Source organism: Acipenser ruthenus, chromosome 3 (assembly GCF_902713425.1).
Source record: "Acipenser ruthenus chromosome 3, fAciRut3.2 maternal haplotype, whole genome shotgun sequence".
Lineage (NCBI taxonomy): Eukaryota > Metazoa > Chordata > Actinopteri > Acipenseriformes > Acipenseridae > Acipenser > Acipenser ruthenus.
Window position 1 is genome coordinate 86365301 of NC_081191.1, and position 24203 is coordinate 86389503.

At 41.6% G+C, this 24203-nt stretch overlaps 1 protein-coding gene across 11 annotated transcripts in view; it reads right to left on the reverse strand.

The window, feature by feature from the left end:
• The window catches only part of LOC117394408 (microtubule-associated protein 4-like), a 141135-nt gene that overhangs the window by 50238 nt on the left and 66694 nt on the right, over window positions 1-24203 (reverse strand). For 10 of the 11 annotated variants that reach the window (XR_009320399.1, XR_009320398.1, XR_009320396.1 and 7 more), the window contains 4 exons: window positions 18615-18728; window positions 15745-15861; window positions 14824-15159; window positions 10403-12919 (listed from right to left, as the gene is read on the reverse strand). Coding sequence is in view for 2 of the 11 variants with exons in the window: in XM_059018381.1 (XP_058874364.1) it covers window positions 10403-12919; window positions 14824-15159; window positions 15745-15861; window positions 18615-18728 (3084 nt within the window). In the remaining 9 variants the exon portion in view is untranslated. The remainder of the gene's footprint in view (window positions 1-10402; window positions 12920-14823; window positions 15160-15744; window positions 15862-18614; window positions 18729-24203) is intronic. The other variant, XR_009320393.1, reaches the window with a different exon arrangement.

Consider the following 24203-nt stretch of genomic DNA (forward strand, 5'->3'; position numbering starts at 1 on the left):
TGAAGCATATGATGTGACTCAAAAGAGCCACCAAACTAACTGATATAAACACTTAAACAAATGATCTGAATTGGACTGGAAAACATTCACTCTCTAGACCTGTCAAATCCAATCCAATCTGACAGAGCCAGTGAAAGAATCTTGCTTGGTTATGAATAATGAAGACCAACTTTGAAGCAACCAAACAAACACAAACAATAGGATGATGCGGTAATGGTACAATCAGACTCCCTGCCTCCTTGTACCACACACCCAAACCTGCTCTCCTTAGGAACGGAAACATCATTGGGGACTGTTTCTATCAAATCTGGGGGCTTTCAAATCACCTTCTATCTATCTCCATTACCTCCAGTGTGAGAATACACTCCACTGGAAACAAAACATGCTGCTGTTTCGACCAAGTAATTTAGCGGCCGGGCTCACACTATTGTACTGTCTGTGAATTTGGTGGTGGACATCTATGAAATCAACATCTATGATACATGGACACAGTTTTTGTGTATGTTTACATTTTTTCCCATCCCCACCCCCTACCTGGCATGCTCCATATTAATGCCTCTTCCAACTTACTGACACAACAAGTCTGGTGCCAAGCCATAGGGTACCCCACTAGTTCAGAAGTAATTACTCCTGATTCTTTTTTTGGCCGATTGTGTTTGTTAACAACAGTCAACACACATGCCAGCACAACTGACCAGACCTGAAGGTGCACTCACCGGTTAGCAGTAGAGAATACGGCTTCATTACACAGAGGTGGAGGGCAAGCTGCTCGATCCAAAGTGACCCGTGTCGAGTGAGTATGAGGAGTGCCTTATGGCTGACAGACTGCACATACTCTATATTGCCTAACCCAACACTGTGTGGCAACCCATTCAGCTCCCATGCCAGAGCAGACAGGATCCCCTCTTATCGGAGACTGCCAGCCCTGCCACAGAGGAAGTTAATTCTGTTTATCACACGGGCCCAGCTCTGCCACTCTGCCAGTCCAGAGTCTTATCATGAGGCCATTTCATTCAGACCATTCAGAGACAGAGCTGAAAATACACATCTCCTGAAACCCCCCCTACCCCCTTCCTTTAGCAGACAGAGCTCACCATGGACTTTATTATGTATTTGTTTATGCATTATTATCTACAGCTGACCTGGTCTCCTATGGTATAACAGTGTCTTCTCATGAGCACTTTGGATGGGTAAGAGTGCAAAACACTCTTATATCAACATATTAAAGAACACCACACACAGTTAATGCCCTTTTCATATCTTTAGTATTATTTTACTACATTAGTGAAGTGCCTTTATACAGGATGTTTACAATTTATTGTCAACATGGCCTATCCGTGAATTAACTAAATTAGTGAATTATCGAATGGTGAAATATCGAGGGAGTACTGTACAGTGTACAGCAAATACATACGATGTGACAGAAGTCAGATGCAGCCAGAAGCGGACTACGCAGCCTCTTTAGTAACAGCTGTCAGAAGCCAAGTTTGCTGTAGAATATTCCCAGCACAGTATAAATCTGAATACCTCACCAGGTCAAGATTTTGATCCTGTTTTTGCATCTGAATTGAAGTTTACATTTTATTTTACAGTAATTCACTCGTTTCAGCAATCCAGCTGTGCAAATATTACTTGGAAGACCTAAGTTTTATTAAACTGGTTTTGCTTCTTAGAGCTTATTTCTAAACAGTTTCACTTTCTATTGTGCATTTCAAAAAGAAATGCAAAGCCTCTCAATATCAAACACAAATAGGAAAATGTTTCTCCCAATCAGCTAATTGTGCTCATATTTCAATGTCTTCAGTCACTTTTGCTCAAGTGTTTAACTTGAATTCTAAATGAAATCACTTGCTTAAAATATTTCCTACTAAACTGATTTGGTATTTGGACATTTTGTATTTCTCATGTTTCTTTTTAACCATAGCATACCTCTCTGTGCTTCACAATGCTTGAATATGGTTTACCGTGATTTCACTGTGCTTTATTACCCTTTGTTATGCCTGTACTGTGGCTTTTAACTTTTAAAGGATGATAAAGACACAAAGGATCACAAATTTGTTAATGGAGGGATAAACAAAATAAAAAAAACTGACTGCTCCATAAGCACATACAGTCACTGACAAAAGTACTGGCACTCTGCTCTTGTTATACTGTAACTCAAGGTAACAAATTAAGGACAAGCATTTAGTAAACTTTAACCACTTTTTAATACAACAAAAAGCAAAATACACAATTTCTAATAATATATAACAAATAATCTTATAACAAAAAAAAAACATATTTAATTTGAAGTAGTTGTTGGTGACAAAGTATGGGCACCCCTGCTTTAGTATTGGGTGTGTTCTCCTTTTGCTTTTATTATGGCTTTCAGATGTTTATGTTGTTGATGAAATTCTGTCTTGTATATTTCCTTCAGCTGAAACAGATTGGATACACAATGCTTGGCTACAGCATTTTTTTCAGATCAGTCCAAAGCATTTCTATTGGATTGAGTTCTGGGGATTCAAGAATTCCGTTGTCGTGTTGGAAGATAAACTGTCTGCCAATCAGCCTACAAGCAGATGGTATCATTGTATTTTGTAGAATGTTTTGATACATAGCTGAATTCATTCGATCTTCAGTCACATGAATGTCTCCAATCACTGAACTGCCAAAACGCCCCCATATCATGATCGAACCACTTCCATGTTCCATGTCCAGGTTTTCTTTATTGAAGACTTTTTGGAGAAAAGTTCTATTTTAGTTTGTTGCTGTTTGATCCGAGTTCTTTTCTCAAACATGAATTAAACTAATTTGTCTTGACCATCATCTGCTGTGTTGCCAAAACAGATGTTGTTAATAATTACCTATTTGACTATTTATTTTTAATTTTATTTTTAATTTTAGAGTGAACAGTTATTATTTGTATTTATTTTCTCCCAATTTGGAACGTCCAATTATGTTTTTTCTGCTCACCGCAGCGAGTCCCCATACAGCACAGACGTTCTGAAGCCTAAAGCCAGAATCGCTTTTACGCTGACCAATCCAGAGCAGAGGTGGGCAGGTTACCAATCCTCTTATCCACTCTGAATGTGCTCGGTGTCTGGCCAGTAGAGTTTGCTGTTGCGCGATGATGAGAAGCAATCCCTGCCGGTTCCCCGTCCCCCACCCCGGGAGCGTCAGAGCCAATGTGACGCCCCCTTCGGAGTAAAGTTTGGCCTCTTTGCACAGCCTGGACGCGAACTGGCGCCGTCCAAGCTGTGTGACTCATCCTGCACTCCCAGCAGCAGCGCTTTAACTGGATGAGCCACTCGGGGAACCCACCTATTTGACTTTATAATGTAGCTTAATTACTGTGTTATGGTTTTCAATCATTTAATATTTTTTTTATTAGTTGACAATACTTTTGTCATAAACAAACATTTTAAATTGCTTAAGTTAAGCTATAAGGATTGTTTGTTAAACTACCACATAGTATATTTTGGTCTTTGTTATATTAATTAGTGGCAAATGTAACTAAATGCTTGTATTTACCATGTTTTCTTGAATTATCTTATATTAAGTGTAGGGTCCCGATAATTCTTGTCAGTGACCGTAGCAGTGAGTATACACATTCTTCAGTTCCTTGTGGTGATCTGTGAGTATCGCTGTTTGCAGCCTGATTGCAAAGCCTGATGAGCAGTTTCCTAAAAGATGCATGTGGAATCCAGCTCAGAATTCACCCTGAGGTGTCTGCTTTGTGAACCAGATAATCGGAGAGGAATCACAGAAAGGGAGGGAAGCGGGGGAGAGGGAGAGGGAAGGAATCAGGAAATAAGAACATGAAAAAAACGTATAATTGAAAGGAGGCATCTCGTACTCGTCTGGTTCCTAGTCGCTGATTGATCTAAAAACTTTGTCAGGTCGGGTCTTAAAGCCACCCAGTGATTCAGCATCAACAAGTTGACACGGTAACCCGTTCCATACCCTCACCACTTCTTGTCCCTTATAAAGGTTTACCATGGTATTTATGCATTTTTTTTCCACGGTTATACTGTGCACCTACCATAGTTTACCCTGTTTTCCATGTTTAATAATATGCTTTACTATACCTCATTATTCTTTACAATGCTTGCCTATGCTTTTACTATGGGAAACATTTATAAGGGGTATCTCCTACCCTTGGTCCAAACGTCTACATCCCATTAATTTCCTGCTTTCTGTGCTGCACTTAAAGTATTGGTTAGGGTTAACTATGTCAACACCTTCTACAATTTTTAAAGATTTGCAGCTTTTATGTTGCAGCCTCAAACAAAAAGGAGGGTTTCTATTCCTAACACTCTGGGCTGGAGAGCAGACTCATTCCTCTAATGACTTTTTACCAAACTCCACTGTTACCAGGCAGCCCTGCCCCGCAATCTCCATGACAACGGCCTCTCATCTCCTTGCCGATCGGCTCCTTGTCAGCTCTTCTGAGAGGCAGCAGCTCTAATTAGGAGCTATTTCCGTTAGCACCCAACCAGCTGAGCGTCTAGCTTGGCTCGGAGAAGACGCTGCAAAGATATCCAGGATCAAGAGAAAAAGACAACTCAATTTAGAATGTTCAATCTCAGCTAAAATATGCATGAAAAAAAACAAGCAGTGAGGGTATTTATAGGATCTTGAGATATATGCATACAAGCTAGCTTTGAATTGAAGGAAAAAATGTAAAAATCAACAACTAAAACCGTGACTGAAAATATCTTGAAAAACAACATTCTGTTGCTATGGAAGTTTAGTCAGTGTTTTAGGATTCTCTTTTATTAGATACGATTATTAGTTGATGAGTTATCAAGCAACACCGGTGCTATTTAATGAATTACAAGACTCCCTAGTCCCCAAGAGTCTCTCTCGCAATGCACAATGTAATAGATTGAAAAACAAAGTGCATGACTCAGTAAGAGAGGTCATTTCCTAAAAGTTGTGAACATGATGGGAATGTTTGTTACCAAAAGCCATGAGAATCCCTCCATCCCCATTTTCTAAATTACTGCAACCAGTATAGGACTGTATGTGTGCAGCATTTAATAGTATATGGAATACACAGTGAAGAAATGCTGAAAAAACATCTGACAATTGCCTGGTGTTTAAACTCTAAACCATTAACAACCCTACAGTAATGTGTACCTGACAGAGCGCGCCTTGCTCTATAGTAAGAGTCTCGTGTTTTTAATGGATAGAGGTAACCCTATTGAACACTGTGGCAGTGATCTGTAACAGATTGAGGTCACACTGCATATATATCAAAAGAACAAGCTCAGATTGAAAACTATCTGCCAATTTGTGATATAGATAACCCAAGAAGAAAGGCTGTAGAGGGGGAAGGGGGTAAAACTAAATATCCAGTTATACAAGAATAGAGTATTTTTTTTCTGTGTTACAATAACCACTGACCTCTATTGGAGGGTTTTTGATGAGGATTTCTTCACCTCAAGTTTCTTAAGCACTTGACTGTATAGTATCAACCATAACTATTAAACACTCAACAGTGCTGAATTTAGAAACACTAAATGTAATAAACTCAGTGACAAATGTTCCGACTAGAAGTCTTTCTCAATGTATACAATGTCTTTTTGATTCACACGAGTTTTGATTCACATGCTTGTGTGATATGGACTCCACCCCCGATAGATAGGTATAGAATAAGAACAGGTTCACCAAGAGAAACACTTTGGTGTTGCAACAGACTCATCACTGATCAGCAACTAGACAGTGCAAAAGAGACACTTCTTCACACAGAGAGTGGTGATGGTTTGGAATGGGTTACCTAGTCATGTTGCTGAGGCAGAATCACTTGGGTCCTTTAGACTTGAATTGACAAGGGTTTGAGATCAATGAGCTATCTAGGAACAGGACGAGCTTAGATGGACCTAATTGCCTCTTCCTGTTCGTAAGTGTTCTTTTATAGTATGAGCAGTTTCTTAAGAGTCCCATTGAGAGGAATGTGCTGATTTTTTATTAGTCATTAACATTGCTGATGTGTGTGAATGGTGCTAGTTATAGCAGGTCATGGAGGCAAAGTCAAAATGTGGAAAACTTGACTTTTGTTTGTAAGGTAAAGAAGATGTGTCTAGGAGTGCCCTGCTGAGTTGGGGCACCAGGCAGACAGCTGGGCCTCTGGCACAGACACACACAGCGCCCTCCAGACTCACACAAGCCACCTACTTTAACTTGCAGCCATCCTGTGCATCTGTTCCAGTGACTATAGCAATGCGAGTGACAGATCAGTAACGGTTACTGTATAAACCAGGTCAGGTCCGACCCTCCCCCCACAATCCCATAACCAACCATGATCTGACCCCGTCCCAAACTGATGGCATTTTCCAACCTGGAAGGAATCTGTCAGTGATTACCAGTTTACGTAGCTGGTGAAGCAGTTGGCAAAGGAGAGATCCTGCAAACTGGTTGTGGGTTCATTACCGTGATTTAAAAATAACTATACAAAAGAAACGCGATTTCCTGAGTTCGGTTTAGGATGTTTGGCTTTCATAAGTTTGGGCCCTTTATTCGTAAGTTCTTAAGTATTTCGAGGCTACCTCTTATCAAGCTGGTTGTACTTCGATCTGTGGAATGGTCTGGAAATGAAACAAATCCACAACATTGTGTTGATTTCTCTGCCGTGATTAATAATAACATATACATATTAAACACTTCCACAGGCCACACTTTTGGGGAGGTTCACACACAGTTAAGATTTAAACAGTATATTTCCGATGAGACCGCTTGGCATTGATACATGATGGAAGAGACAGTAAGACACTGAAAAGGCTTCTCTTAGAGCTGAACCCTGTGTAGAAATCCAATCCCAATTTACTTCATGGCAATCAACAATCAGCACTGCTAATGTCATTAAGAATAAGATAGACCTAATCTATCTAAACACCCGGCTTCCTAATATTACTATTGAACTGCATATAACTATATAACTGCATTCTATTATTAGTTCAATGGTGTCAGCAGCCAGCTACCGCTCTATAGTAAGTAAATTGCTTGACTCACATAACTGAAGTGGCGATGAAACTGTAATGAAATTGCTACCTCTCAATATTGTGTGATGTCTGTCATCCGGAGAGTAGAAATAACACTACACTAAACAGCACTCAGAGTCTGGGGCACGTCACAGAAACACAATTAAGAGATTGACCTATTTTTTCTCTTTAACCTTCAGGTCAGCAATTAGTTCCAGCCTGCAGTATTATACAGTCACTAGTCACGCACAATTTAAGTTGTGAAGAAAAGCCTCTCTTATTAATGTCATCTATAATCATCTATAAACTTGTAAACATTATCCAAAATGCTAACATTTTGTCAAAAATGTTTAAACTTTATCAGAAATGTGATATGTGTAACACAGGTGTTGGCCTTAGTGTTTTATGCAGTAGTAGCAACACAGTGTCAGGTTATTTATTTAGTGTTCTGTATTTATGCACAGTCTGTTCTATATACACAGTATTATTGTACACACATTTATACGTCTTATACACATTGATATTGCAGTCATTTATTTTAAACACTAATCACTGTGCTTCTTGTTATGGCTTATCTGTAGTGGTTACTGACATTCCAAATATGTTTACATTTTAAACGTTGAAACATGTTTAACCTTAAAAGTTTAAAGGGTTAGGAAATTAAAATGAACCCATCACCCCTGTGTAAACTGATTCTTGACAGGTACGAGTAAAATAAAATTAACTCTAGTGAAAAAAAAGAGCTGGACCAACAGAGGTAGAAACATCACGTCTTCACCAGACCGTTTCCACCAGTTAGGGTTCAGTTTTAGGTTCAATCCCAGCATTCCTGTATCATCTCATTTTCAAGTAACTGTTGCTGACAAAATAATTCCACAAATTGTATCCATTTTGCACTTCCATTGGCTACATGCATCTCAAATGTGCAGTTTTAGAAGAAACATGTTGTAGCACACGTTTTTTCATTTTAAAACATGAGATCTGGTACTACTTTAGATTAAAGGAAACTCTCAGCTGCTATGCCTTATTCTTGGGTTCTGTTTGCACTCCCTGGGTCATTTCACCTCAGCAGTGTCTTCTGGGTCAAAGCTGGCTACTGGCTGAAAGTGTGTCAGTCAACAGGGGAAGCAGATGAATGGTTATTGACAGGAAGGAAGCCAATGAAGGTACAAGACAGTCAAAAAGCATGGCTTCCGAACAGTTTCCTTTACCCTAACGTAGTACCAGTGGAGATGCCAACTTTTGAAAGGAGAAAATCGAGCATGTGCCGAGTGAAGTGAGGCAATAAAAACATTTTTTAAGGCCAAGGGGCTGCTACCTCCCAGAAATCAAGGGGTTAATAAGCTCTGATAAGACAGGGAAACCATGTCTTGCTTTTCAATCCATCATTATGGTAATTGAAAATACACAAAACTTATAAATTCACAGTTCCAATCAAAATACCGCTTTTTATGTATTCTGGATTTAAATATTAGCAAGGACGGGTTTATTAGGACTATCAAAACTGTCCTGATGGCCACCATGTTTTACAGAGAAGTTTGTACATCAACATTCCTACTAAACATGAACACCAGTGTCACTCAGACGCACCATATTTCTGACAAGCCAACTAGGATATTTAGTTTTAGAGGGAGGGGAGTCTGATTTCTGTTTCCAATGTTATTAAAACTGATGTGCAATGGGCAAGATGACATTTGCGCAGCAGTTGCTGAAGGATCCCTAAACCGGTTGCTAAGTAACATGGCTGTCAGTAGTAAGAGTGGAAATGTTTGTTAGGCTAATTAAATTATGAAAGAAAATTAACAGGAAAATACATGTGATATAAAAAAATAAAAAATATGCATGAACGCTCATGGAATATTCTTCGTTTATTTTTTTTAAAATACAAATTGTAGCTTAGTGCTCCTTTGGCGTAGCGCTGTAGCAGAACCTCCAATGTAGTAGTTACGAGGAAACAGTACACAACAAAAACCAACCCAACAAACATTATCCAATCTCTGGCTAGCCCTGTTGTCTTTGCAGCCAATCACAGTAAGAATAAGAAATTCGGAGCTACACAGGTTGAAGCGTAAACACTCCAGTCCAGCTACAAATCCAACTGGAACCATTGTCCGAGTCAACCACTAAAAAAAGGTGCCTATAACATTAAACAAACTGTTTTATAACTTATTAATGCATTTCCTCGTTTTATTTATCTGTGTGGCTTCATATTGAGGTTTTAACATGTTCACTGAGTTTAATGTTAAAATATAAGTAACGTAATTAATTTGCAGTCAGCGTGATACCGTGAAAAAAATGCGCTCGGCCAATAAAGAACCTTGTAGAACACACAAGGTTGTACAGTAGTTCAAAAATTGTAGTTAAAATGGAAGGCTCTTTTTTAATGACTACCCCATTACCATTTAAGATTGACAGTATTAATCTAGATTACTCAGGACTTCAAGGTAAAATTGCATTTTACCCACTGAAAATACATTTTACTCTCTCAGTGTTAAAATTAGAGGGTAAGTTACCTCCAGACACAAAATCGTATCTGGAGCGCTGGTAGTAACTCATAGGGCCCTATTTTCTACTGTTCTGTATCAAGGCATGATTATAGTTTTTATTTTAGTAAGGTCTATACATTATATTATAATCTTGCTTCTGTAATTACACCAATTTTTACTTGGGCTCTTACACTGCAGATATTTTCATGCATAAACGTGTTAGACAGAAAACGCTGAGTGTGTGCAGAGTTATCCAACCAATGCCTGCCCCCATCTCTAGTCCTGTATAGTTTATTGTATTTCTAGCTTATTTTTTTAATGATCTAGCAGCGATCAGCTGCTGTTTGTTACTTGTTGCTGTCACCAGATCTCTAAACAGAGCCGACGCCAAGAAGCAACACTTTCCCTGGGACACACGTCCCCTGAAATTACAGCTTTCAGCTCATCTCAAGAACAAGTAGTTAACACAGACGTTCCAGCGATCTTCAAAATGAACAAGCACAGCAACAAGGCAGACTTTTATTGTAAAAGCACAGCAACAAGGCAGACTTACTGTGATCATGAAACACAAACCGGACCGGAATTTCACACCAAGATTAGAAAAGAGTTTTAAACGCAGAGAGTAGTTAGCAATGATTGAGTGCAAAAAGCTTAATTCATGTCAATGATTTCCTAGCAAGCCATTGCACTTCACATTCACGTGAAAGCAGTGCTCATACCAAAGCCTGTCCCTAGCCATGGAAAATATTACAAAGAAAAACACTGTTAAGAATAAGCCAAGCCAAGCAAACAAACAAGTTGTGTGCTATGGGGAGATCAGCGAAACCTTCCCCCCTCAAACACTCAAGCCATTCTTTATTTTGTTAAGCAAGTCATCAGTCAAGCGGAAGCTCATGCTTGGTTGTGGACCGCGCACAGAGGCCCTCAGTTCTCATGCTGGCACAAACGCACCTTCATCTGGCCCAGTAGCGGTCCTCTGCAGCACATCCTCCTCCTCACAGCTCACGTGCCTCGGGCTGGGCTCATCCTGGGCTCTGGGACCAGGGGTCTTATTATCCGGTCTCTGGGCTGACCTTGCCCGCATGTCTCTTATGTAGCCCTTCACCTCTGGTGCAGCTCTCCCTTCTTTTGGTCTCATCTTGTCTCCATTCTTTTTTAGAACTTTCTTTGCTGCCTTTGGCAAGTCCTTCTTTTGAGTCAGGGCTGTAAGCGTCTGCTGCTGGTGCCCAGGGTGAGTGTCCTTCTCAGTCGTCTTCTGCTCCACGGAAGCTGCTTTGAGGTTTTGTCCCTCAGGATGTTTCGTCTCAACTTTGCTGGGCAAAGCAGGGTTGAGTTCGAGAGTCTTGGCCGATGCAGGCTCCAGGGCTTCTGGGGCAATGTTACCTCCTAAGGCAAGCTCACAGACCTGTCCTTTAGAGCCCATATCCGCTAGTAGTGTGGAAGGAGGTTCATTTTCCTTGGGTACATTCACTCTTTCTTTTACAACCTCTGCTGGACCAATTTTGCAAACCTGTTTTGGAGTGTCATGGTCTTTGTTTGTGCCACCAGTACTGCAGACTGCCTGAGAGTCTATTTCACTGACTTTCTTTAGCATGACAGGGGTTACTTTCTGATCAACCACAGGGGCAGGGGCTTCTTTCACCCCTGGGGCAGAAGAGTTTTTTACCCCAGGGACAATGGGAGGGGCAGGGGCAGAAGGAGGGGTATGTTTCACCACAGGGGCAGTGGGAGGTGCAGTAGCAGGGGCTTCTTGCACCCCAGGAGCAGTGGGAGGGACAGGGGCAGGGGCAAAAGGAGGGGCATCTTCCACCACAGCGGCAGTGGGAGGGGCAGGAGCAAGGGCTTCATTCACCCCAGGGGCAGAAGACTGTTTTACCCCCGGGGCAGTGGGAGGGACAGGGGCAGGGGCATCTTCCACCACAGTGGCAGTGGGAGAGGCAGGAGCAGGGGCTTCATTCACCCCAGGGGCAGAAGACTGTTTTACCCCAGGGGCAGTGGGAGGGACAGGGGCAGGGGCATCTTCCACCACAGTGGCAGTGGGAGAGGCAGGAGCAGGGGCTTCATTCACCCCAGGGGCAGAAGACTGTTTTACCCCAGGGGCAGTGGGAGGGGCAGGGGCAGAGGGAGTGGCATCTTTCACCACAGGGGCAGGAGCAGGGGTTTCTTTCACCCCAGGGACAAGGTCTTCTTTAAGGTTAATTTCAGAAACCTGCAGGGTGCCGTCATGGACCTCCTCTAGGCCAGGGTGGGGGACCTTCTCCTTTGAAATATTAAGGACTTTCTCTGTACCAACCTCACAGAGCTCCGCGGATTCAACGCTGCTAACCTTTTCACTGTTCATGTTGCAGGGGACTTCTTTTGCAGCCTCCTTGGTTCCTGGGGAATATTTCATGCCAGGAACCTCACAGAACTCCTTTGTAGGAGTGCCTTTCTCAGGGACAGCTTCACAGACCTTCTTCTTGCCAACATCAGGGTTGTTCTTTGATGCTACCTCCTGGACCTGGGTCGACGCAGTTTCCTTTTTGCTGTGCACTGATGAACCCTGGCACTTAACCTCACCTCCCCAGACCTTCTCAGTCCCTTCTTCAAACTGCTTCTTCCTCTGCTGCTTGTTCTTCCTGCCCTTATTCCTGGCAGCTCCCTCCTCCCTCTCCCACATCTCCTGTCTCCTCTGAGCATGTCTCTGCTTATCTGTGGCCACTGCCAGATGACTTGTTGGGCCCCTGGGTTCAGATTCCCCTCCATCCTGCCCCAGCTTCTGCTCTTCCTTGGAGGAGGAGGGAGCGATCTCCTGGGACTTTTCTAAAACTGGAGCTTCAGCTGTACCTGTGCCAGCCTGGCTCCCTGCAGCACCCTCTGTCTTGAGAAAGTCCCCTGATTCCAGTTCGGTGAGGAACTGTTTTATTCTGTGCGCCCGGGGGTCTTCGGGCTCCTCCTCCTGCAGCTCTGTTATCTTCGGCTTCCTTCTCTTCTTTTTCTTTTGCTTCCTCTCCAGGACGACACCCACCACTTCCACCTCTCTTGTCTCTGTGATTTCACAAACTTCCTCCTCCTCCTCCTCAACACCACCACCACCACCACTACTGCCCAGGTCTGCCTTCATCCCCGGCGCCAGCTCCAGAGTTTTCTGAATGTGTCCGGACTTGTGACCGTTGGAGGTTTTCAACATTGTAACCATGGTGGAGTCATTTCCTTGGCAGTCCCATGCCTGTTCCATCAAGACTTGAGAAACGTTGCCAATGTTGACAAGACCCTCGCCTGGGACACCTGGCATTGATGCTACAGTCACTGTGGTCTTGATTGTGGTGGAGGTGGACGTCGACATGTCAACCCCACTCTGGCTGGTGTGTTTGTTGATCACGGTGGAAACGCTGGGAGTGAACAGTGGCAGGTCTTCTGGAAAGCCTCTGTTTCCCTGCAGCTGGTCAGTCCATCCTTGCAGGAGTGAAGCCAAGGGGTCAGCAAGGACTGGGTTGTTACAGCAGGAGAGAAGAGGTTCAGTTAAATATTCACAAGACGCCTGGGCATGTCATGTCACTCAGTTCTACAACCATATTCACTGAAATATTTATTTTAATAAAAAGCACTCTTCTAAAGGGGATAAACATGTTGTTACAAACATTAGAAAAAACACTCAATAGAGGATACATTTTGAAATACTAAAAGAAACCTATTACATTCAATGACAAACGTTTCGAGTAAAAGCCTTTCTCAATATCTTTCAATAAATTAATGGTGAGCTTTTTGTCTTATCACAGCTTTAGTATCACTACTAATAATAATTATTAACATAGAAGAACAATTGATTGAGCTCCAATGAATGCTAACAAAGCCTAGACATATTCACTTTAACCAGTCACCCAGAAAACAATAAACAGCAGTCACGTGCCTCCTGTACCAGGGCATGTCAAGCAGGGAAGACAGATCTGCCTTTCATCAGAGGAAACGACAAGGGAGACACAGTACCCAGTGATCATATGCTGAGAATAAATTCCCAAAACAATCGCATCAGCAGAGCGGTAATAGAATGCAGGAACAGGGAGACAAAGAATCGTTCAGCTACTACTGACAAACAAAGACTTCACTGAGTCCCGTACTAGCCCAGGCCCTGAATGTGTTCTGCAGGCCCGAGAGAGCCTGTGAGGTAAACAGCTGACCGATATGACCTCCTGGGTAGTTAACTTCTTGAACGACCCTGGGAATGTGCCAGACCTCTTGTTGCTGGCATGCAACTCCACGAATGCACAATACAAAAAAAATTACGATTCTCAACTCCACATATGAGAAATCTCCAAAAAATGTTAGAAATTCCATCCATAAATGTTAACAATTATATTTGTGAAAAAAGCTGGAGGTAAACCCGCACCCATAGGGAGCAGTGTTCAAAAGAGTTCAGTTACCTTGCCTGCTGAAAGAGTTCAGTTACCTTGCCTGCCGAAAGAGTTCAGTTACCTAACCTGCTGAAAGAGTTCAGTTACCTGACCTGCTGAAAGAGTTCAGTTACCTGACCTGCTGAAAGAGTTCAGTTACCTAGCCTGCTGAAAGAGTTCAGTTACCTATTATTATTATTTATTATTATTATTATTTATTTCTTAGCAGATGTCCTTATCCAGGGCGACTTACAGTTATTACAAGATATCACATTATTGTTTACATACAATTACCCATTTATACAGTTGGATTTTTACTGGAGCAATCTAGGTAAAGTACCTTGCTCAAGGGTACAGCAGCAGTGTCCCCACCTGGGATTGAACCCACAACCTTCCGGTCAAGAGTCCAGAGCCCTAACCATTACTCCACACTGCTACCTAGCCTGCTGAAAGAGTTCAGTTACCTAGCCTGCTGAAGGAGTTCAGTAACCTAACCTGCTGAAAGAATTCAGTTACCTAGCCTGCTGAAAGAGTTTAGTTACCTAGCCTGCTGAAAGAGTTCAGTTACCTAGCCTGCTGAAAGAGTTCAGTTACCTAACCTGCTGAAAGAGTTCAGTTACCTAGCCTGCTGAAAGAGTTCAGTTACCTTGCCTGCTGAAAGAGTTCAGTTACCTAGCCTGCTGAAAGAGTTTAGTTACCTAGCCTGCTGAAAGAGTTCAGTTACCTAGCCTGCTGAAAGAGTTCAGTTACCTTGCCTGCTGAAAGAGTTCAGTTACCTAGCCTGCTGAAAGAGTTCAGTTACCTAGCCTGCTGAAAGAGTTCAGTTACCTGACCTGCTGAAAGAGTTCAGTTACCTAGCCTGCTGAAAGCTGTGAGTTCCACCTTCACAGTGGCAGAGGATGAGGAGAGGTTTATGCAAGGTTATATGTGGTCAGGAGATGAACTGCCATGGGTAGTTCAGGCAGACAACTACCGTGTTTAATGCACTGACAGAGACCTTACCTGCTCCTCCTCCAGAAGCCTCTGCCTGCTTCATGTCTGGGGGGTTCGGGGGCTCAGACACTGGAGGTTTTGCTGGTTCTGCGCTCTTGTTTTCAGGGGTCTTTGGCAGTCCCTCTGTCTGTGATGGTTTTAGGGGCTGGGTCGCAGGGCTGGCTGCAGTGCTGGGGAGTTCTGTTACTGGCGCAACCGGTGATTTGGGGGGTCCGGCTGCAGGAAAGGGTTTCTGGGGTTCAGCTATGGGGGCGATCGATGGCGGTTTCTCAGCCTTCTCTGTTTGTGCCGAAGGTGCTGAGGGCACTGCTACATTCTGTTTCAGATCTACCGTTCTCCCAGCTTCTGAAAAAGAAAAACAAGCCACCAACCTTGTGATTTAAAACTTTAGTTTTAAATAAGCTGGAAAACAGAAGTATAAATTGTGGCATTTTACCACAAAAAAAAATCTCAGGTTTAAAATAAAAATGGAACCCCATCAAACTCCCAAGTAAAGAAAGAAGAGAAACAGTAGAATGTGCGTTATTATAAAATGAAGTACTCAAAGGAAGTTTTCCGGTGTGCCTGTGTGTTCTGGGAAATTACTTACATCTCCGTAGTACTATCCTGTTCCCATATTCAGAATAAAAAGCAATAAAATTAAAAAAGAAAGCAATGCATGCATGTGTGTGGCAGGGTGAAAGCCTGGATATGTGTGTGTGGGGAATATTGTGTACCGGCAGGGCTTTTCCCTGCCATGATGCCACAATGTGTCAGTAACTGCGTTTTGTCTGTGGTGTGGTTTTCGCAGGGCCAGGCTAACTAACCAATACCACAATCAGGTCTATGAGAGGGCACTGAGAATCTAAATCTATCAGAGGATCATTGGTGTTGACCAGCCTCCGCAGTGTAACTGCCTTGTTGATCCTGAGGTATACACAGAACTCCTACCTGTGATTTGATGTGCCGGCTCCTTCAGTGAGACTGAAGCAGCAGCATCGTCCCCCTTGAGCTCCGCTGCAGACGAGGCCGGTGCTGTGGGGCCCGCTGGTGGCACTGCAGTAAGATCTGAAGAAACAAGGAGTTTGATTAAGGCTACCAAAATGTTAAATCAGAGGATTTCTGCCCCTTTAACAGGATGTAACAGGATGACCTTCAAGACTAAACTATCAAGATGTAGGTTGTAAGGATCCAAGTGACTCTGCCTCAACAACATGGCTAGGACCACTCTCTGTGCAAAGAAGTGTCAGTCTTTCCAACTGAGTCCTCTGGTTCTAGTTTCTGTATGTTAAGTTTAGAGTTTAAACATTTAGATGTTAGCCGAGTGTCAAACATTTAACATTTTGCCTAAATGATTTAACCATTGACAGACATGCAGGCCAAATATAGGACTTAGCTTTAGTGTTTACATAAACTCTCAATTATTATCATCCCTAAATCGAACTCAAAATCGACTTCTAAGAGGGCCAGAAAGTTCTGCCATTGATGGATCCTGGTTTAGCCGGCTTATACAGAAAGCTAGGCAGGTTTATTCCAACTGCGACAGCAGGATGAGTTATGATTTGCCACTTGTACACACATCTCTGAGCTGGATAGCTGTCTGATTGTAAGTGCTATCACAGGATTGATCTGTGTGATGGGAAGTGCAGGAACATGCCCAGTGTGGCATTTGGCTGAGAGGTCACGTTATGTAATGTTTGTCAAACAAAATCATCAGCATCAGTTGGCAAGTCAATATATATTACAATGCCATGAGTCTATGAAAGCAGCCACATACCCTATGCGGAATGGTGCAAAGTATTATTATAAGAACACAAGAACAATTTACAAAACGAGAGCTGGATTCGACCCATATAAGCTTGTCCGGTTCTTAGTAGCCGATCAAAACGCTGTCAACTCGTGTTTTAAAGGATCCCAATGATTCAGCATCAACAACATGGCTAGGTAACCCACTCCATACCCAGACCACAATATCTGGGTCCTTTAGGATTTTAAAGACTTCAAATCAAGTGTCAGTAGGAGATGACATGAGGGGCACACAGTGACTACTGCTAACAGAGATAATGACGAAAAGTCTCCAAAGTATCCCTAATATATTACATTAAAAGAACTGAGGGGAGTGGTTAAAAGTCAAGTGTCACGTTTGCAGGAAATTGATTCCACATCCAAGGTAGTTGTTAAGTTAAGACATTCTACCAAAATGCGTGCAAACCTCTGGGAAGTTAAAAAGAAAACTAATCTGTAACTGATATTGGTTTTTATTAAAAGTGAGCTCAAGTATGATGAAACTTGACCTCTCTTAACTTTGAAGACAAAACAGTAGCAGTGAATAAGTTTCCATCATCAGACATCACTCCTTCCCATGTCAGGAATCACCCCTCCTCGAGTCAGTCGTCAGTTGTCAGGAATCACCCCTTCTCGAGTCAGTGGTCAGGCATCAGCCATCAGTCCAGTTTTTTTTTTTTTTTTTTTTGTGGAGAGTGAGGGGTTGGATGGAGTCGTCTGAATCACCCAATCAAACAAGAGCAAAAAAACGTTCAGTGTTTCCATTGGATGACACATATGTAGCTGCTGATTGTTGCATGCATTTTTATCTTTCTTTAGCATTTAATATGTATATTTTGAGCATTTTAAAAAATACTTTAGAAGTTACGATGTGCAATTTAATTATTTGAATTTGTTTGGATTTAAATTGTAAGGCAAATTTTAGCGTGCAGCATCAGACATAACTGTTTTTTTTGATAGTTTTTTTAAACAGTGCTGATGTATTTTTTTATTTATCTGAAGCACTTTGAGATGTCTTACGTGAAAAACGCTATATAAAAATAAATTGATTGATTGATAACCCTATCATTAATCTTTTTTTTATTTTATTTAATAAAGTGTGTGTTTGTGTAGGGACTGGGTAAACCCGGAAAGTTTTTTTTGCTCTTGTTTGATTGGGTGATTCAAACGACTCCGTCCCACCCCTCACTGTCCCTGAAAAACAAAAAAAAAACTCGAGGAGGACTGATGTCTGATGCCTGACAACTGACCCGAGGAGGACTGATGCCTGATACCTGATTACCTATTGTAGGGATAAACATAGTTGATGTACCTATTAACATGGGGGTGTAACTTGTACTCTGATACCTGAGGGCAACACCATGTCTTTTAGGGGGGAGTGCAGTGCTTTGTGTGGGTTCCTGGGGCACTGTCTTTCCTCTTGACGGCAGAGGATTTGGCTCCACACAGCTCTGGGACAGCTGGCACCAGTGCTGGGCCAGGCAGGGAGGAGACACACAGAGGGGTCAGGCATGATGCTCCCCCCACCCACAACACTGGCAACACACAGCCCATAGACTCACAAAGCAGGTATGAGCCGTGGAGCAGAGCTGTGGAACTCAGAACGGCACAGCATGGAGTATGGAGAAGACAGGCGTACTTGGCATTGTCAGTAGAGAAGTGGAAAAGAAAGGCTCAGTGCCAAATTGGGAGAGCTTTCATCCAGCCGAGATGAGGAAGAGTTTGACAACAAAGAGGAAGAGGAGGCATGGATAGATCATACATAGAACTCACACAGAGACACGGCACCCACACAGAGAGAGACGGCACCCACACAGAGAGAGACGGCACCCACACAGATAGAGACGGCACCCACACAGAGAGACGGCACCCACACAGAGAGAGACGGCACCCACACAGAGAGAGACGGCACCCACACAGAGAGAGACGGCACCCACACAGAGAGAGACGGCACCCACACAGAGAGACGGCACCCACACAGAGAGAGACGGCACCCACAAAGGGAGACGGCACCCACACAGGGAGACAACACCCACCTGAAAGTAGGTTCACAGAGGGGCTCAGCTGTGGTTTCATTGCTGCTGGTATTTCAGTCTTCACCTCCTGAACCAGTGCTGGAGTCTGTGTGTCTGACTTCACAAGGGAGGGAGCTGCAAGTACAAACAGAATCATGTGAAGCAATCAGCATGAGGTCCTAATGAAGCAGGCTGGCAATAAACTGACATGCAGTAGCACACAGCCCGCAAAACTGTCAGGATCACTGCAAAGTACAGAACCTGAAAAGAACAATGGACATTTTCATTATGTACCAAAACCAAAACGTTGAAATTAAATATATGTGAAAGGGATAAAGAATGCATTGATCAATGCAGTGTAATTAGAACATCAGTATTAAACATTTACAGTGCAGTTTTGTATGGACAATTTTTTCATTTAAAATGTTTCAATATTGCCACCCATCAAGTATCAGGACTAAAGAAAGTAGATCTCAGCCATGACCTCATTCATATTGTAGTGTATGTGCAATCCAACCCACTTAGTATCACTCCTATCGATGCCCCCTTCTGCTTATTATCTCCTCCTCGAAATGTACCGAATGCCAATGGGGACAAGCTCCTGATAACATCACTTAGGTGACTGTCAGACTATCAATTATACAACTGATTTCCACCCCACTTCATATTGTTTAGAGAAATAAAAGCATAATAGTAGAAGGTTTTCATGCAGGTGAGCTGCTGCAAAGTACTGAAAATGTTCTGACAGTATGAGAGCACTATCCGCTTCGGTCACCCTGTGCATTACTGTACCATGTTAAGTTTCATATCTGTGTATCTATTTTATAAAACATAGATGTTTTTCAAAGTTTTGGCAAATTCTCGAACCCCATAGAGTTCACACAAACTGTTTAAAAAAAGGGGGATGAAGCAATGCAATGTGTATGTTCACTGGACATTGAATAGAACTACAAATGAACACTAATACATGAAGCACAAAAAGGAATTGGTTGCATCAAAACATCTGGTTTTGGTTTCATTTAATACCTGCTGACAAAAAAACAACTTTAAAGGGAACTACATATATATATGAATCAGTCCTTAGAAATTCTGACATGTGATTGGTTAAAACCTCATCACATGACCAAAAATAGATCCAACTATTGTCCCCGTGATGCCGTTTACACACAATTTTTTTACAGACTTCTTAATGGCATCATCACGCTGAGCGTCCTTCCTCTCTTTACACAACAAATCAAAATGGCAGACAACAGAAAAATAATTACAAAATATACTACAAAACAAAGATGCTGCAAACACTAAAATTGTCATAAAAATGTCGCTTTCAATGTTTTTTGACTTCCTAAAATTCAAACAAATCCAATTCAACGATGTAAATAAATACGATGTTCACAAATTCAACTGACTCCTCTGAGAATTCTATGCCACAGTGAGAAAGTCAGACAGACAGTTCTATGTCAAAAAAAACTTTAACAACTATGTGCTATGGACTGTAAAAAAAAAACAATTCATAAAAAAATTTTGGACTGCAGACCTCGGCTTCTATAGTTGGTAACTATAGTTCTTCCCTCACGGGCCATAGTTTCCCCACTATAAGCCTCCTCTCCAGTCCATATTTACTATATATACTGTATATATAAAACTAATTTTGCATCATAAACTGGAATGAAACCTGCTGAATAATGTTACATTAACATAATGAATTACTTACTGCTTTGTAGTTTTCCATTTTGTAGTTTCTTTGATTACATGCTGCTAAATAAAATAGCTAAATTATATTCATATAGTTTTTTATTTTTAATGAATATCTCAATTCTAAAATTCTAGGTGATGCAAAATTTTTGGCCATAGATGTATATATAGAGTTGGACTGTAAACTATTTTCTTTGAGTGGAGGCTCTGTTTGAAATAAAGCATGTTATTGAAACAAGTTTGCCAAATATATTTGCTGTGTGTTTCTTGCACATATAATGCCCTCCTGTCTATGTCTAATAGAGGAAAGGGAATCATTGTGGCTTAAATCTTAACTCAGCTACTACATTTGGAATGTGGCTATTTTCAAATAAAAAATTGCAGATTTTTAAAATTTGAGTGCTAAAATAAGCCCTGGTAAAGCGTGCTTCCCTTTCGATAATGCTGCAGAGATAACTGAAGGGCACATAAATAACAAGAGAGAGGACTAAATGGAATACAACTAATTCCTTAGCAAGATTTCTAAACCAGTCTAGGTACTGTATGCATACACTTTACAAGTCTGAAAGAATGAGAAAAAACAAGAGTGACTCAATGTGACTCATCTGTTTTTCTCATGAATCATAAACAAAGACAAAATCTACAACTGTTGTATCAATCAGCCCCCGGCAGGGTGACTGTGAGTGGGGCGATGTTCTATTTGCAAATGCCAGTTCGCTAGACTTGCTAAGTATATCAGCACCTCTGCACAGGCTGTGTGAATAAAGTGGCATTTAAGAATAAACTGGTCCAGCCCCATCTTCCATCTGCTGTTTATGGATAAAAAACACAGTACAAGAGCTAGAGTTGAAATTGCATTCCTCCATAAATATGCCATGTTTCATGAAGATCCATCTTCATTTACTATATGTTTTGCCTCTTCAACAAGGGGACGGTTTCCTCTTTTTGACCATCTGTCTCTCCTAATACATCAACAGATAAATAAAATATAGATTTGTATGTGAAGCTAGAGAGTTCAGAGCTGTCCAAAATCATATTTTGAATGGTGCTGAAGCAACTGGGGTAGCCGTGGCAACGCCCTGACCACCTGTGACGACTGTGTCACAGTAAATGTATGTGATTTAGGGTGTTCCGAGTTCCTATCAGGGAGATCATAAGCCTGTAGAGATCCTATAGCAGACTGAATTGCACTCTGTCTATGGAAGCGTCCAGGTGCTGCTCAATTCGCTCCCAATGCCGAGTGGAAACAAAGCAATAGTCTGACCCATAAACTAGGGTTGGACTTATAAGCATCATTATCAGCACTTTTTAACTCATAAGAACATAAGAAAGTTTACAAATGAGAGGAGGCCATTCGGCCCATCTTGCTCGTTTGGTTGTTAGTAGCTTAATGATCCCAGAATCTCACCCAGCAGCGTCTTGAAGGATCCCAGGGTGTCAGCTTCAACAACATTACTGGGGAGTTGGTTCCAGACTCCCACAATTCTCTGTGTAAAAAAGTGCCTCCTATTTTCTGTTCTGAATGCCCCTTTATCTAATCTCCATTTAATGACTCCTGGTCCTTGTTTCTTTTTTCAGGTTGAAAAAGTCCCCTGGGTCGACATTGTCTATACCTTTTAGGATTTTGAATGCTTGAATCAGATCGCCGCGTAGTCTTATTTGTTTTTGTATTTGCGAGGTGACCAGAACTGAACACAATATTCTAGATGCATTGTAAAGTATATTACTTCTCTTGATTTAAATTCAACACTTTTCACTATATATCCGAGCATTTTGTTGACCTTTTCAATTTCAGTAATTCCCATATGGTACTTATAATGGACTTTCTGGAAATCTAAATAAACGATGGTCATAAACTCCTAGTCCCTTTAACACTTTTGCCTCTGTTATGCTAAAGTTATTTTAAACTGGATAGGAACAGGTTGACATGTGGGGCATGTTGTCAGTATCCTCCTTTGCAAAAACTTGTGAAAAGTAATCATTTAATATATTTGCTATTTTTTTCTCTTCGTCTATGATTTTGCCATTTGTATCTCTTAGACATTTGACCTCCTCCTTGAATGTTCTCTTGCTGTTATAATACTAGAAATAAAATTGGTTTTAGCCCCCTTAGCAATGCTCATTTCTATCACTCTCTTGGCCTTTCTAACTTCCTTTTTGACTTGCGTTTGCAGTTCCAAGTACTCTTTCTGTGTACTTTGTTCTTGGTCCCTTTTAAACGTTTTTTGTCCATTATTCTGACCCATATTGATTCTGCTTTGTTTTTTTTCTTCTAGATTTAACACCTGGGCTTCAAGACTATTTTCGATGTATAGCGCTACCCCTCCGCCTCTTCTGTCCTGCCTGTCTTTCCTATACAGTGTATACCCACTAATATTATATTCGTCTCCATCACTCTAGGTTAACCAAGTTTCTGTAACACCTACCACATCATAGTTACTTATTAGTGCAGTAGCTTCAATTTCTAACATTTTGTTTTTGAGACTTCTAGCATTTAGATAAATACATTTAATTATTATTATTATTATTACTACAAATTTCTTAGCAGACACCCTTATCCAGGGCGACTTACAATTGTTACAACATATCACATTATTTTTACATACAATTACCCATTTATACAGTTGGGTTTTTTACTAGAGCAATCTAGGTAAAGTACCTTGCTCAAGGTAGCAGTGTCCCCCACCTGGGATTGAACCCACAACCCTCCGGTCAAGAGTCCAGAGCCCTAACCACTATTCAACACTGCTGCCCCTTAATGAATTGGACTTTCTCCCAAGTTAGCAGTTATTTCTCTCTCACATACTTTTTTTGCCTGTGTACTGCTTTTTAAAATACAGCAGAACCCCAGAGTTATAAACTCCAAACTTACGAATTGGCCGGTCAACCGAACACCCCAGAATCCAGTCTCTCAATGCACTTCCCCGCATTGCTACAGCATGAGCGGTTGAATAAATGTGCTGTGAATACTCAGAGCACTGCAGACAATTTCAAACCAGTCAGAGATCATACTCAGGGAAATTAGACTATATCTACCAAGGTTAAACAAAAACAAAAGGACTTGCAACATTCATCATGCACGGTTGTATAGATATACTGTTCTTTACATGACTGAAGCCATTTTGGTTTCACTCAACATGTTACTGGCCCTACTCTGGATAAGGGCGTCTGCTAAGAAATAAATAATACTCATATTCATGGCCATACTCTAGATTTAGTTATCTCCTGTGGCCTAAACATTCAGAACTTGGCCATCATTGATCTTACGGTTTCAGATCACTCTGCTTTTATTTTTTAAGTACTAATACCCAGTTCAATAAAACTCCCGACTCGATGTATTAAAACTCGATCTCTGAATTCATCAACTACTGACAAGTTCTTGAAAGCATTGTCATTGTGGTGTAAAATTACAATGATATCCGAACAAACACCTTAGATACAAGTCAGGGATAAAGTGGTAGAGAGGCACAGAGCAGGAGAAGGGTACAAGAACATTTCAAAGGTGCTGATTATCCCTCTCAGCACAGTGAAGTCTATCATTAAGAAGTGGAAGATGCATCATACCACCCAGACACTACACAGATCAGGTCACCCTCCCAAACTGAGCAGCCGGGCAAGCAGGAAACTGGTTTGGCATGTCTCTCTGAAGCTAACAATGACCTTGAGAGATCTGCAAAGTTCTGTGTCTGAGATGGGAGTCAGTGTTCACACATCAACAAAAAACGGTCCCTACACAAAGCTGTCCTGTATGGACGGGTGGCAAGAAAGAAGCCATTACTCAAAAAGCCTCATCTTAAAGCATGTATGGAGTTTGCGAAAAAGCACGTAGATGATACTGCAGACATGTGGAAAAAGGTTTTCTGGTCAGACGAGACAAAAATTGAACTTTTCAGTCTAGACTCCAAGTGTTACGTCTGG